Below are 16,970 nucleotides of genomic sequence, written 5' to 3' on the forward strand. Positions count from 1 at the left end.
TTATAAAAAATTATAAATTGTACGTAAACTTCATTGCACATAATACATAAATGTTTTAAGCAAAATAAAATAAAGTGTATATTTTAATCGTCATCATCACTCTCTTCAAAACTAACATTTCGTAGATGTTCTTTATTTACGAGTGGCCGGACGTCGTTATCACTTGAAATCTCTTGGACATCATTTGTATAATTCTCATTGCATACTTCGGTTGGTTTATTTATCAAGAAGTCAGTAATAAGACCCTGCTTACCACTATGCTGCAATTTTTTATTAAGTTCATAATACAGAGTTAAACAAATATCCAATTGTCTCGTGAATTTTCCTGAACGCTCCATTGGGAGATCATTATCCATAAAAAAACTTTCTTGCCAAGTCCAATCCTTCTACTAATTTCTTTAAACTGATTTTTTTAACGGATTCATCACAATCAGAATCTTCGGCAGAACTTTCCCCGCCATTTGGTTCGACGTCATCTATTAATTGTGCCAGTTCCTCCTCATTTAAATCTATTTCTTCATCAATTAATTCATTAATTTCGTTTTCAACCATATCGCAAAAGCGCTCTAAATGGCCATTACTATTGACACACTAACCATTAGGAGTTTGATTGGATCAGTGTCATGGCATGAAAAACTGCAAGGGCTAGACGTTGATAGTGCATGGAGGCGGTTAGGAAGTGTTTGCATGAAGCAATGGTTGACTGTATACCTAGAGTCCGAATAATAAATCATGTAGGCGTTAAATGGGTGAATAACACCATTAAGCTTGAGCTCCAAAAAAAGAAACAACTATGGAGGGAATTTAAGGAGAAAGGTGACCGGCAGGCACATGAACGGTATAAAGCGCAGGCCAGAAGGGTAACCAGTGTGATAAGAAAAGCAAAAACGGATTATGAAAGAACATTAGCCATGCAGGCTAAAGAGAATCCCAAACAGTTTTTTCGATCTGTTGCAAGTAAAAGAAAAAATGTATATGGCAGAATGATTTTAAAGAATGCCGATGGTAGGGGGGGTAACCGAATCAGTTGATATAGCTGAATTACTGAGCGAGCACTTTTCAAGAATATATCATCCAGGTGGTGACATTGCAGGAATGAATGAACCAATAGATTATACGGGAATTGTGGTGAATGAAGTGGAGGTGAGTACAGGTTGGCTCTAGAATTTTTGCCGTCCCGTGCAATCCATTACAGGTTCAACATTAGCTTCATGACCATTAATTTTAAATATAGTACCATTAATAATAATGCACTGATAAAGTGATTAAAATGCTACATATTCATAAAATAAACCATCGACTTCATCAATTGACAATTAAATGAAATGTAGTTATAATTTATTATTTACATATATGGAATGATCTTCACTTGTACAATGGTGAACTGTTGAGTTACACTTAACTATAGAATGTACACGTTGTAGTTTTAGCACTATTTTCACATTATTTTAATTAGAATTTATATTGTTTTTAGTATCTACTGATTAAAAATACATTTTTCTTGCTTTCATATTTGCAAAATCAGAAATTAGGTCTGCATAGTCTAATTTCTGACCGATTTCATGTTCAATTGAAATCATGAAGACCTTCCAATCTAGTTTCGGCCATTGTTGAGCGTAAGTAAGTTTTAATAAGATTCAGTTTTGGGAAACTACGCTCACCACTTGCAACCGTCACAGGCAATGTCAGTAATATTCTTAGGGCGACAGCGACATTCGGAGCAAAGTTATTTTCAACAATAAAACGAAAAAATTCAATTGGCGGAGTATTTTCTGGTACTAATTTGGACACTACTTTCAGTTCATCACATAGCTCAAATGCATCGATGTCTCTATTTTCTTCATGTGTTAAAACGGCTTCTAGGTTTTTACAGTTGTCTAAGAGCTCATTTGTCGTCTCAGATTTTAATTTAGAGATGTTATATAAAAATGAAAAATGTGAACTATGATGTTCCAATTGCTCGAACCTTTCTTCAATAGAATTAGTTGCAACATCAATAATAAAAAAGAAAAACTCAACTTTTGTTTTGGGATCTAAAATAGGTTCATCTCTTGCTTCATAATCATGCTGCTTTTTCTGCTGACGCAATCTGGTACTTTCGAATGTTGGTTTCAAATCAGCATCACCTTCGACTTTCTCAGCTAATGTTGTAGCATCGACAAGAAAATTTTGAAATGATTTATCATTTCTGAGATTCTTAAGACTTTTGAGAACATTACCCAATGTTGTTATGGCGCTAGACAATTCCATCTTTATGCTTTGCAACAGTTTACTTGCAACATTAATTTCATTTAAAACATAGTGGCATATAACCAGACAACATAAAAATTTAAAGTCTCTAAGTTTTAGAGCTTCGTGTCTCGCCATTTTGTCTACTGACTCATCATCAGCAGTTTCTATCGGTGCATAATAAAACTTCTCAATATAGTATCTTAAAGGACGAATAGCGTCGATTCTAGATTCCCAGCGAGTTGTTCTTAATGGCTTGGGCGTTAAGGTTGTAATATGTGTCTTAAGGATTCCCCAACGCAGCGTTGACGCTGAGAAAAACACATACAATTTCTGAACCGTTTCAAAAAATGAAATCCCTTCTCTAGATGACATTGCGGCATCATCGACCACCAAGTTGAGAGAATGAGAACAGCAAGGGATATAAAAAGCTCTTGGGTTCAAGTCCCTAATGCGTTGTTGAACTCCTGAATGCTTTCCTTTCATGTTCGATCCATTGTCATAACCCTGGCCACGCATGTTTGCGATTGGAATATTCATGTTTGATAATTTTTTTACGATGCATTCGGTTAACGCTGAGCCTGTAGTGGCTTCTACAGGAATGAAACCAAGAAAATGTTCATGAATGTTGATATCAGTTGGATCCGTATTAACAAATATTACAATTAATGTTAATTGTTCAATGTGGCTTACATCGGGAGTACAGTCTGCAAGTATGCTGTAATATTTAACTTTCTCAACCATAGAAATTATTTGTTTTTTTATGGTTCCAGAGAGGAGAGCAATCAATTCATTTTGAATATTTTTCCCAAGATAATGTTGGGCCGAACCACAAGCTACTCTCATTAAATGTTCAGACATAGCACTATCAAATCTGGCAATCAGTTCAACAAGCTGTAAAAAATTTCCATTATTAGGGTCATATAATTATCAGATGTTCCACGAAATGGTAAGAATTGTTGACCCAAGAACTGGATAGCAGCAATTAGGCGTTCTATTATGCTCCTCCAGTGCCGAATTTCTGAATTTAATAACTTTTGCTGCATTGAATCAATTGTCTGTTCTAATTTAAGCCTGGACGATAATTCAATCCACTTTTTATGGGACTCCAAATGGTTTTTGGATTTCTCGTGTTCATTAAGATACACATACAAATGACCCCAATCATTATACCCATCAGTAGTGAATGACATTATATTACAGGAAAACAACTTACAGCAGAAACAAAATACAGAATCTTTTTCTTTTGAATACACTAACCATGATCAATTAATATGTTCTCCATTGCTTGGTTCCCTGGTGTAAAAATTTAATAAAAATTTCCAACCATTAGAGCTGCACGAAAAAAATGAAATCACTGTTTGGTTTCTCTGGCGGGCCCTTTTTTACTATTTCCAGTCTTTCGGCTTAAAGAAGGATTCCATCTAGCTGGATCAGTGTACCTATCGAGTTCATCATTTAAATCTCTAGATTCGGAAATTGCCATATCAGTCTCATTTTCGAGAATCCTTGCAATGTCTATGTTACTGGGATCCAAGTTAGAAGTACTTGCCATGAGCTCAGAATCATTGGTTTCGGTACATTTACTTATTTCCTCCTGCCCTACATCAGCTGATTCAGTTTTTAGATATTTAAGTAAAGTCCCGCTATGTTTTTGAATATCACGTTCTTTTTCCAGTTTCCGTTTGCGATATTCTGCACCTGATAATTTTTTTCTTTTATCGGATATTGTAATCTATTTGAATATTAAAATTGTTTTAAACCTTACAATAAAACATTATTATTAGTATGGTATTATTTAGTAATTAATGGAGGTTGAAACACTGTACTAACTACTAATTTACATAAAACTCAAAAAAAAAAAAAATCTTATCACTGTAACAGTCACTGACACTGAGCAAAATGAACTTTCCTTAATACACGCTCAAAAACAAGTGAAACGTTCTGGAGATTACAGTATCGACGGCCGTTACTCTAAGAGGACTCTAGTGAAAATTTCAATTACTTCGTATATGACTCGTTTTCTAGTACACGTGTCTTGCCTTAGGCAGTAATTCATATAATCGAATTAAGTTCCAAGTTCCCGTGTTTAGTTCACAATGTATGCATACCCAATACTAAAAATTAGCATGATTAATACAACTAACAACTACAAGTTTTTACAAATATATTACAATATATTATACAAAATAGCGACACGCAACAGTAGGTAATTTTTAACATTTATTCTGATGAACAAAATTGGCCTTGGGAATGGCAGATTATGTTAACTCTGAATGAGATACTATTATATTATAATTCTTCTCATTCAGAATTTAACACCAGCTAACAGTGGGAAATTCAATTCATAGTAAGTTAACAAGCACAAGATGGAAATATAATATCGCATAATGAACTTTTAAATGCAGTTTTATTGCAGACTCCATTGTTGCATATGCAAGGAATAGAGAGGAGAGGCGAGAGGGAAAGAGAGTAAGCGAAGAATGACTCACATAGCTTCGATTACCGAAGAGCATTACGCGAGTATCATTGGTCGACGGATTGTCGGAAATAGAAACAGCATCATGGGCATAATAAGTCACTGGTCAACTTATTATAAAAACTGCGATCTTACGCAATATTATTATTATTATTATTATTTATTCCACATCTTCATTTTATTCACTTTCATTTTGGTCGTTCCCAAAAAAAATTGTCGCCCGGTGCAAATGCACGTGTTGCACCGTCGGTAGAGCCGGCCCTGGGTGAGTAATCTATTACAAAACCTCAATGTCAATACATCTGTGGGATTGGATGGTATACCAGCTCGTGTCGTACGTGAAGCGGCTAAAGAATTGTCAGTGCCCTTGACCATTTTGTTTAATTTGAGCCTCGGGTCTGGGTCATCAGTCCTGAGGGGATGGAAAGAGGAGAAAATAGTTCCACTGCATAAAGGAGGTTCCACGACTGCTGTTGTAAATTATCGACCGATTAGCATATCAGGAATCGTTGTCAAGGTCTTGGAGAAATTAGTCAAGAAAAAAATACAGGATTGGATAGATGAAAATGGGATACTGTATGGGGGACAACATGGTTTTGTGAAGGGTAGATCATGGAATTCTAATCAGTAAACTGCAGTATATGGGGATGGATATAAGGTTGGTGAGATGGATAGGAGGGTGGTTGATGGAGAGATATCAGAGAGTGGTTGATGGAGAGATATCAGAGAGTGGTTTATTCAGGAGTAGAGTCCAAAAGACGGCTTGTAACTAGTGGTGTGCCGCAGGGTTCTGTTCTTGGACCACTACTTTTCAATTTGTTCATTAACGATATAGGAAAGGATCTGAGAGGAAGTGGTCACTTGTTTACTGATGATGCAAATGTAGGTAGAGCAATAGTGAGTGCACAGAATGTCAAAATTTTGCATGATGATATGGATAGTTTGGAGGACTGGGCTAAGGAAAGTGGATGTCGATTTAATGTGACAAAGTGTAAGGTATGCATTTTGGGGTGAAACGATTAGCAGCAGTATATCACATTGGTGGAACCGTACTCCAAGAGACTGACGAGGCCAGGGATGTTGGTGGATAGGTAGTTGAAGTTTTGGGGGCACATCGCAAAAGTGGCTAAATCAGCTCATCAAATCACTTGGTTGCTGAAAAATACTTTAACAAGCAGAGACAAACAAGTTATTGTTCCTCTGTATCGAGCCCTGATAAGACCCCATCTAGACTACTGTGCCCAGATATGGGCACCAGTGTTTCTTCTTGATGGGTAGGAGGTGGAGAGGGTCCAGAGGCGAGTGACCAAGATGATAGCAGGTCTATGGAATGAACCTCATGAGAACAGGTTGAAGATTTGTGGGTTGCAGAAATTGGTTCATAGGCGGAAAAGGGGTGATATGATTGAGACATTCAAATTACTGAAGGGTTTCTATAAAATTAATTCCGAAGATATTTTTGAGAATAAGACTGGTGGTGGGAGGACTAGGGGCCATACATGGAAACTGGGCAAGAATGTGGTTAGCAAGGGTGTTAGAGCTAGGTTTTTTACTTGGAGAGTGGTGGTAAATGAATGGAATAAGCTGCCAGAGTCTGTTGTGGATGCCATGACTGTGAATGAGTTCAAGGCGAGGTATGATAGATAATGTGTGAATGTCGTTGTTCTTGACATGATGTTAGGGCTTCCGCTTCCCTCGATGAGTCTGTCAACTCCTTGGAGTTGCTCGAAATAATAATAATAATAATTACTATAAAAATGTTTTTTTTACATAAAAAAGCATTCCATATTGTATGTAATGCACCAAAGAACAAAGTGCTCGAGTTGAGATTAAAACACTTATGATTTTTAATGCGCTTTCCTGGCAGAAAACGAAGACAATTTTCAACAATAAATACTTTATACGGTAAACAATTGACGTACATGCGTGCTAAGGGGTATTTTCCCTAATATAAATTCGCTACTTATAACTATATGCGCGATACGGGCAGACGCAAATTTAACGAAGATAAAATTTGATTTTTAAGTTGCGCGTTGAAAAATATATGAAAAGATAAAGGGTTACTACAGTTTGTAGACCGCGTTATATCGAAACCGCGTTGTATAAGTACCACGTTAAAGGAGGGTTACCTGTATATAGTTTTAAATGGTCAGTAATTCATTATTCCGCTAATCAGACTTCAATTAGCACCTCTCACTCCCTGAATGATAACAAGAGCAAGCGTTAATTTCAAGACCAGCATTCGCCCCTGGAAAGGAATGTGAGAACGCTGTTTTCTCTGCCAATATTAAGAGAACGCACCAAAACAAAATTCTTTCTGACCAATTCTGATAGTTTTTACCATTTGTTCATATACAGCATGGTTTCCAGACTTTTATATATTGTACAATCTTTTTAACGTCTCATAAAAGTTCCTTCAGGATGCATAATTGTTTATGTTTGAGAGGTTCAGTTGCCACGCAAAAAAATTATTATTATAACGGTGTCTCCATAGAGTCAAAAGACTCATCGCGGGAGACCCCACACTGACACACTAACCATTATTTACACAATACCTATCATACTTCTCCTTAAATTCATTCACAGACGAAGCATTCACAACCACCTCTGGCAACGCATTCCACCCCTTCACAACCCTCCAAGTAAAAAATCTAGTCCTAACACCCTTGTTAACCACACTCTTACATAATCTCCAGGGATGGCCCCTCGTTCTCTCTCTTCTTGCACTGGTCTTAAAAATGTCATCAGTATCAATCCTGTAAAATCCCTTTAATAATTTACATGCTTCTATCATATCTCCTCTCCTACGTCTCTCAGCTAGTTTTTGGAGCCCACAGATCTTCAATCTATCCTCATAGGGAACATCCCACAGACCTGCAACAATCTTTGTAACACGCCTCTGAATCCTCTCCACCATTTCTTCGTCACCAAGAAATCCAGGTGACTAGATCTGTGCACAATAGTCCAAATGCGGTCTTATTAATGTCTTATAAAGTGGAACAATAACTTCCTTATCCCTGGTTGTTAGTGTGTTCTTCAGCAATCATGTAATTTCATGTGATGTTTTGGCAAACTTTGCAATATGCCCTTTAAACTTAAGTTCTCTGTCCACAATAACTCCCAAGTCCCTTACCTCGTCAACTTTTTGAAGTTCAGTTCCGTTAATATAGTAAACAGCATGTGATCTCATCCTCCCGAAGTGCATCACCTTACACTTAGCCACACTGACACACTGACAGCCATTTACCTTAGTCCATACCGTCAGCCCTATTTAAGTCAAGCTGCAAGATATCTACATCATCTGAATTGACTATCGCTCTTCCTAATTTTGCATCATCAGCAAACAAGTGGATATTTCCTTTCGAAGTATTCCCAATATCATTGATGTACAAATTAAACAATAGAGGACCAAGCACTGAAGCTTGAGGTACACCACTAGCCACTTGCCTTCTCCTGGACTCAGCTCCTCCGTAAACCACTCTTTGGTATCTATCCACCAGCCAATCCTCTAATTCAAATCACCAGCTTCAGATCCATACCCATTTGCTCTAATTTATGCAACAGAGTTCCGTGTGGAATCTTGTCAAATGCCTTTGCAAAGTCCAGCAATATCACTGAGTAAGGATTTCCTTTATCCAACTCTGCTGTTACTTTGTTAAAAAAAGCAAGCAAGTTACTGAGGCAAGACCTACCTTTCATAAAACCATGTTGCCCCTTATAAAGTATCATATTGCTGTCCACCCAATCCTGAATTCTAATTTTTACCAATTTCTCCAAAACCTTAACCACCACTCCAGATATATTGATTGGTCTATAATTTGCAACCTCAGTCTTGGAGCCTCCCTTGTGCAGTAGAATTATTTCCCCCTCTCTATTGGTACCTCTATTTCTCCACTCTATTGGTACTTTACCAGAACCGAGGCTTAAATTAAACAGCTTGGTTAGAGGAGGTGCTAATTCTCTTGCACATTCTCGTAACACATGGGCTGATATGCTATCTAACCCAATGGCAGTGTTAGTATTAAGGTTCTGTAATATATTATGAACCTCTATTTCGTCTATCTATAGACTCTCATCAGTCAATGACACATTTGACACTGTACTATCACAACCAAGATGGTACACTTTTGCAAAATGATCACTAAGCAACTCAACTATTGATTTGCTTCTGTAATTTCCCTACCATCAACACTTTTTAAAGTAATCTTTCCGTGGTTATTCTTCCTTTTACTTGCCACATAGTGAAAGAATTCCTTAGAGTTTCTTTTGATTATACTGAAAATGATTATAACAGTCACGGGGTGTATTTTAACTATACCAAAATATCGAGTTATGTGCATCAGCATATATTGAGCGAGGTTGTGACTCCTAATAGTTCGATTAATTTGACTTGTCAGAGTGCAGTCTCCCTTGCTATCAATATTACATTTTTTTTTAAATTAAAAATATCCAAAGCCTCAAATCAAATATTCCCGTTTATGAATATATTAAAACAATACACTTTAGTTTTGCTTTGCATTTTTTCCGCCTCCATTGGAATGATTACGTGTGCATATTTCAATGCTGAACCTTTTTTTTTAATCTTGTATTGACAAAATTAAAATTTGGTAACCGTAATTTAAGTTATTTTTTAAATAATGATTTTAAAAAAAAAAAAAAAAAAAAAGAAGTTGTAAAATAATTTTAAAATATCCATACGCTTTTGTTTTCGAAAACGAAGATGTCCATTAATATATTGAAAAATTAATAGCGAAAGCAAGTTCTTGATACTGAGAGAGTTTATAATTTAATGACCGACTCGTATTAGAGTGCTTTTTATATGTCCAGGAAATACGATTATCAGGGCTTCCTCCCTTTAAGTTAAAATACGTCATTCTATCTGTATGATAATCACGTCGTACACTTACGAGGTGAAATGTATGATCTAACAACTGGTTCACTTCTCACTTGCTTGTGGACACGCATGGTTAGTATGTCTTAAAGCGTAAACACTGAAAGTTGGCCACGCAGACTTACTTGACGTGACCATGGTTGTAAAGTCACATACATGTAGGCCGTAGGGAAATCTTTTGCATCTATTAGGAATGCCCCGCAAGAGAAATCTGTATAAATCAGAGAAGACATAAGTCAGGTAAAGTGGTACCTTTTTATTACTGTTTTCCTATATCGTAATCAGAGAGTTGTATTTGTTTTTCTCTCTCTTTGTGTGTGTGTGTGTGTGTGTGTGTGTGTGTGTGTGTGTGTGTGTGTGTGTGTGTAGGAGGGGGGAAAATACTAGAACGAAAAGTTCTTTCAGCTTGTGCGCATTTCTTCTCGTAGGAGCATAACAAAGTATATACATTACCAAAATTAAAATCTAGTAATCATAATTAAAATAACTTTAATTATGATTACTAGATTTAATAATGATTTTAAAATAAAGTTCTAAAATAAATTAAAAATATCCTTACCCTTTCGTTTGCTGAAATACAATTTTCTTCGAAAATTAGACAAGAAAACGAAAACATCCATTAATACATTGAAAAATTAATAACAAAAGCAACGCATACACAAGTACTATCCACTGTCTTTTAACATATCATTACGTAAAATTTTCAGGTTGCGCCACCTTCACCCATTTGTTCTATTTCACGAGAAGTTGATTTTATGTTTATATCTTCAAAATAAATACGGGAAAGATAAGTAAGCTACAAAATGGAATAAATAAGTGTTTACGTTCCATCATTCATTTTAATGAATGTCTTTATGTTGCTCGCATTGGTGATTGGAGTTTGCACAATAAATCCTTATTTTTGTAAATAAATATTTTCGTTTTTTTTAGGATAATAAAATTATATAACTGGAAGGAGGAAAAAGTGAAATTTAGCTCGCGCATTCATTTCAGAGTTAATGATACTAAACGTGGAACTGACAGGTGTATGATGCAAATATTGACCAAGGCAAAGGCCGCTCTCTCAAAAAAAAAAAAATAATAATAAATAAATAATATATGGAAATCATCCATGTATATTATAATAACTCCAAAATAAAGATCATCAATAATGTTAAGTCTATATTATTATATGGATCAGAGACATAGAAAGTGATCAAAAAACAGGAAGCTAAGTTAAATAGTTTTCAATCAAAATGTTTGCATAAAATACTAACTATTTTGTCCTCAACGTATAACAGAGAAGACCAATTATATGTATATATAAACGAACTGAACAAAAAAGAAAAAAAAAAGTGGTTGGGAGAGGGAGAAGAAGCAGAATTAGTGGCACAAGAGCATGGAAGAAACGGATCTCACCTTTATGTATTATGGGACATGAAAAGTTGTAAGCATTCTGTGTTCTCTCATTCGACTTAATCAAGCCTGGAGTCTTCGAATTATTTTAACTTCTTTTATCGTTCTTTTCTGCTTTTAAAACACAAAAGAAGTGCAATTTTCCCCCCCAAAAAAACTGTTCAGTTGCATTGGCGAGTCGCCACAGCAACTTTCGATTTAAAAAAAAAAAGTAATATTTTAATGACCTAATTTAATTGTCTCAACGAACTAGACCTACTGAAATGTTAGATGTTAGTTTGTTGTTATACTTTGGTCTTATACTTTGTTGTCATGTTTAGACTTCAGCAGAGACGTTTCAATTTATTGCTAGTTCTGCCTTAAAACATTCTACTGCTGACTACCTGCAGCAGATCAAGATAAAATCTCGAATGTTCTTATGACAAGAATCATTAAGGTCCGAATCGATTTGCTTTAACTCCGGTTTGAAACCTCTAGCTCAGTCGGTATAAGCGAAGCCCTTTGGTCGGAAAGACCTGGGTTCGATTTTCCCATCTATGATGTTTCTCAATGTTTTGGACTAAAGGTGAGTTACCCGATCTCATACGGTAGTGGAAGGTTTTTTCCTCCCATCAGTTCGGTTTTTCATCCCTCAAAACAGACAAACAGATCTCATGAACACATCGATTTACAGCCATAGGATTCAAATACCAATACTGGTATATCCTGGATACTCCCATATGCAAACAACTCTGGTTTCTGTTTAATATAATTGATCCTTCGTTTTATTCGAGAAATCTATTCAAGCACAGGACACAATTTGCAAAATCTAAAGCGTCATCGTCATTTAATAAAAGTGAAGTAGATTATTCTTAAAGTCCTTTAAAAAAAAAAAAGTCCTTTCCAGGTCGCATCGTATAACATGCATAAAAATGCATGTTATATGATGATTAGCCATAAGCTTTTTCAAGATCATTGATATTACTTAACTCATATTTTATGTTTCTTTTCTAAATCCCACTATTGCCTGATGCTCTTTTTCACTTTTTCATAGCAGCTTAGCGTTTCTGTTTTATTTGTAAGCATATTTTAATAATCAACTCTTAAGATGCATCTCTGGTCTCTCAATGAGCGTCTCCAACTCTAAACTAACTCTAATATCATAAGCTTTATCTTTCATTTTAATGCGTGATAATTTCATCTCAATTTGTATTTAGTAGACTGAATTTAAATAAGGAACTTGTTAGCCCAGAGCTTGGAACTTAGCGACAAGTTTTTAATAGCTTTTCTTTGCAAATTTAACACGTAAGTACAAAAATAACATAAAATAGGTCCTTCCATTCTACTATGGTTTCTGCTAATGAATCCCATCTTATCTCTATGAAGCAACATTATAATTCCAAACGAAAAACCTTTCTAGCATGACTGAAGACAAGGCACATCTAAAATTAATTTTAAGATTTAGAAACGAGTCCCTTATAACTACAGGCCTTTCTGCGTTCATTTTTCAATGACTACCAAGATTTTAAGTTCTTATTATAAACTGAAATTTAATCCTAAAATATGTTGGTGAGGAAAAGTACTAAAAACGTTAGTGAAATATATAATAAATATTTATATGATCTATTTTCGAGACTCCAGCAAAAGTGATCATCTATTTGTTTGTCAGTATATTTTTTCAGACTTAACAGAACTTGGTAAAAAATGATTACAGCTGGCAAAACTAGTGAATCATTACTTTTGATATATTTTTTTATCCTTGTTTAATTAAGCAAAATGGTAATAAACTGGGGCATAATTGGGAAGATAGGATAAGACAAGATAGTAACAAGTTTCAAGTTGATCAGCCACCTACTACAAACTACCTGGCACAGTCGTGACATTTCATATTCAATTGGAAAGACCTGAATTCAAGTTCCATCAAGAATATTTATGAGTTTTTACAGATGAAAGTGAGTTAGCCAGTGTCGAAGGATATTCCTCCCGGAAATCCTGTTTTCCCAACTAAAATATTCCTCCGATAGCCTTATTACTTCCGCCAGCATTCTAACCTAAGTCACTTATTGGAAGTAAGCAATCGTTTTATGAACTCGTCCACTTGTGAGGAATATGTCAAAGTTTGAAAAGCGTCACCGACAACAATCCTGCCACATTGAACAATTGGCTGATATGATGAGTGCAGACCAAAAGAACACATTACCGAGTATTTTCTTTAGAAACTCCATTTTCATCCGGCTCTACGACTTCTTGTCATTCCACTTTACATCCAAGACATCTTAGTCTGAAGTAAAATTTAATCGCCCAAAGAGTGGAAAGCATTACTTTGGCTGAAATTAGTTCTTACAATCAAAACAGAAGATAATTCTAATCACGTTACATACAGTTTTAATTTTTCTGTACGACATCACAAATAGGATTAAGATTTTTTATTGCATTCATTCTTGCTGCTAACGTGTTAGCTACTGTGTTCATATCAAACACCTGCTCTATTCGCAATATGAAATAATTCACAGATGCAAATATTCGGGTTTCTTCACCCGTCATTCCTTCCACACTTTTGTTTTCCAAAAAATGTGTCAAGGCTGTTCGAGATATTGTTCCGATATCTGTTACTCTATCTTCATTTTCGTTTCATATCTGTACTAAGACCATAATTGCAAATGAGCGAGAACTGAGATACGGCACGATGCGATTAACCGCACACCTTGCCAATTATATTTGCTCAATTATTATGGTTCAAGTTTTTTTTTTTTTTTTTTTCATGGGAACATTTCTCGAAGTAGTATTTTAGAAAAGAAAAATTCTATGCTCACTTAGTTTACTATGTATTTTAGAGTTTATTTGCCTCTTACATGGCCATAGATTACACTAACGAAGGTTACGAAGCTCGCGTATTATGTCTGTTAAACGTGTCTTATTGGTTTGCATATTCTGAAGTATGAAAAATTCGAAATTTCAGGAAGAAAACCAAGTTACCTGCGAATGAGACCAGATAATTCGCCTTTGTTCAGAAAGTCCTTATAAATGTTCTCATAAATAGTCTTATAAATGTCCCTGACATTCAAACCAAAGGACATCGTTGTCTTTTGATTCAAATAGTACTTTCACTACGGAAGGCGGCATTTCATCAGGAGTCTCTCCTAAATGGTAAGAGCGAAGACCCAATATATTTATTTAGCACGCAGCGTTCTCTTATCGTAACTTAAAAAAAGCAATGTATGAGTTAATTTGGTTCATATGAACCCACAGCTACTTTTTAGGGTTGGAGATTAATCATAAAAGGTAGTTGTGGCTAGGCCAGTCCTAGCAGTAACAAATGCGAGGCACAATTACGATAATTTTGGTGGTTTCCCAAATTTATGATGATTAGGTATCGGGAATATGTGCTATTATTAAACAATATTGCTAATTAATTAATATATTTACTGATTATACTTCTACAAAAAAAAAAAAAAAAGCGTTTTGTTCAGCAAAACGCAATGGAACAAAATTTGCTTCACATTCATTGATAATATTGCAAAACCATTAAGTCTTTGAAGCATGGGACACATTAAATATGATTTAATGTTCGAATTATTCTGATATAAAGCCTGTGATATCTTTCCATTCCTCAAATGGGATCAACTTTTTAAATCGGTAAGGACATCTCGGCAATGCCAAAAAAAGTCTGCCTTCGGCTATCGTTGAGTGCATTTTCATATCGTCTTAGATAAGAGGCGATATTTCCACTCCCAACACTGTACACTCCTGTGTGTTCTACTGTCTGCTTTATTAGGTGAGAGGATTAAAACTGATGTTTCCAATTTCAGCTTCACATATCACATTTCAGTTTCGTATTTAGAAGCAATTAAAAAGTATTTTTTGAGAAAATGAGACAATCAGGAAAACCCTTTGCCTCAAAGAACCCATAGTTTCATAAATATCTACCAAGTGGAAATAATCACGGCACTGCCACTTTCCGCTAAATCAATTCTTTTATGCCTGAGCTATGTTTACATTTAAATAGAGTAAGCAATGCGTGTTTGTTTGTTTTCTTAGACGGTCATTCTCTCTATTATTTTGTTACTTCCATTGAAAGTTGGGTGTCGGTGACCACACAGATAAGCGTGAGTAGTTTCTCTCCACTCACTAACTGGCATCAACCACTTTCCTGATAATTTATTATCCTTTTTTTGTTTTGTTTTATTTTTAATTTGGTCATTTCTCTCTCTTTCTCCCGTTACACTTTGCTGGGTTTAGTTCACTGCACTCTCTCTTTTTGCAGTCTGTCGATGCAATTAGAATTTCTAAAAAAAACAATCTCTAAGTTGTGAGTGAAGTAACTTATTGGAATGATGTCAAAAGGTCTCCCCTCCCCCCTTAAAACCATATTTTTAGAAACTACAACTTTTAAGTTGAATTTAATACGCGATGTGTATAGTTCGCTATTTCTCATCAAGGATTAGGCAGACTTCTTATATATATAAAATAAAATTTCATCATATTTTCATAAAAATTCTTATAATTTAATTTTTTTTTTTTGTTGCAAAACAATCAAGAGGTTACTGTATTGCTATCAATCCATTTCATACCTCTTTTGAGCGAAAACATGGCGTCATACCAAACGATAATAATATTTTGCGTTCACTTATTTTTTAACAGCTTTAAAAACCTATCAAATGAAAGCTTCAGTTATGGAAGTTAGGATTGTTTAATATTATGCCAAGAAAGCTAGGGACGCAAGGCCATTTCACGCGTGAGCTTTATTTTATTTATTTAGTTTTTAATTTTATTTATATTTTCATATATTATTTAACGTATAATTGTTAAGTGCAACATGCATTTATTGGATTGTTTATATATATATATATATTTTCACTATATATTTTATAGTGAAAAAAAGGAGGATTTTTGTCTCCTCCTGGCAAAGAAATCCGTGAAGTTCAACTTCCGTTGAAAAGGCCAGATCTAGAATGTTTTCACAGAATTCTTTATGGAATTGAAATCCAAGTTTTTCCATATAAATTCCTCTATAAAACTGGTGGAACATTATTAAGGATGATTTCAATTTCAAAATAATTCCCTTTAGAATTAAAAAAAAAAAAAAATGTGTACACACACACACACACGTTCTGTAAGCATAACGTGATCACTTTATGAAATGGAAGAAAGCCAAGTTAATTGAACAAGATTATAAATCTAAAAGATCTTCTGGAAGTTGCCCAACTCTTACACAATCCTACAGTTGCAACAGAACCCGTGGATCCAACTGAACAAATTTTGGCACACCGCCTTCACTTCCCTTTTCTGCAGTCCGAATTGATTCATTAAGGAAATCTGTCTGCAAAGAGCACTATTACCCGAGCACATAGTTTGTTTATAAGTAGAATTACTACAAATCAACGTAACGCACGGAAAAACTGAGATTCGCCTGAGATAATATGGCATTCATAAAGTGTGACGTTGTTAGTGTCGCTTTAACATACATAAGTAGCGTTTTATAATAGTAGGAGCTTGTAAAAAAAACGTTTGGTAGAAAATAGTGTTACAAATAAAAAAAAATCATCTTTCAAATCGGCAGTCAACTGTACTTTCTTTTAATGAATTTAACATTATTCTTAATTTTTGTCTTAATCCCTCATTAGGAGGGCTCAACCAATCCTAAGGGGTGGTCGAGGAACGGCGGGAACCCCACACGAATAAATAAAAGTTTGTGTGTGTATATATATGCACGCGCGAGTTTCTAAATGATTAGATAATGCTAGAGTAACTGCTAGCTTGTATTTATTTATCAATTTACCAAATTAAATAACGCATTTTGCAGTGCGACACGAGTGTCAAACGGATGTCTCAAACGAATAACGAAACTAGGGCTTGACAAACTACGCTCGTCCAGATTTTACCAGCTGGCGAGTAGCTACAGACTGGACAAAATAACATTTTATTTATTAAAAAAAATAATAAAAATTAAAAAAAATCCTTTCTAAACAAAATATTTTTAACTTGAAAAAAACAAAA

At 35.1% G+C, this 16,970-nt stretch overlaps 2 protein-coding genes across 4 annotated transcripts in view; one reads left to right on the forward strand and one right to left on the reverse strand.

The window, feature by feature from the left end:
- The window catches only part of LOC150092722 (proton-coupled zinc antiporter SLC30A1-like), a 42,897-nt gene that overhangs the window by 6,855 nt on the left and 19,072 nt on the right, over positions 1-16,970 (forward strand). Inside the window, exon 1 of one of the 3 annotated variants that reach the window (XM_090414615.1) lies at positions 9,670-9,839. The exons of 1 other annotated variant lie outside the window; for it this stretch is intronic. The gene's annotated coding sequence lies outside the window, so the exon portion shown is untranslated. Of the gene's footprint in view, positions 1-9,669; positions 9,840-14,050; positions 14,121-16,970 lie in introns of those variants that run through there. One more of the 3 variants, XM_090414617.1, reaches the window with a different exon arrangement.
- LOC150092723 (uncharacterized) lies at positions 1,567-2,973 on the reverse strand. The gene is made up of 2 exons (XM_090414265.1): positions 2,365-2,973; positions 1,567-1,896 (listed from the first exon to the last, which is right to left on the reverse strand). Exons 1-2 carry the CDS (start codon positions 2,971-2,973, stop codon positions 1,567-1,569), a joined length of 939 nt encoding a protein of 312 aa, XP_090270391.1.

This window comes from Typopeltis vanoorti, chromosome 25 (genome assembly GCF_054136105.1).
Source record: "Typopeltis vanoorti isolate ZY-2024b chromosome 25, IOZ_Tvanoo_1.0, whole genome shotgun sequence".
NCBI classification, from domain to species: domain Eukaryota; kingdom Metazoa; phylum Arthropoda; class Arachnida; order Uropygi; family Thelyphonidae; genus Typopeltis; species Typopeltis vanoorti.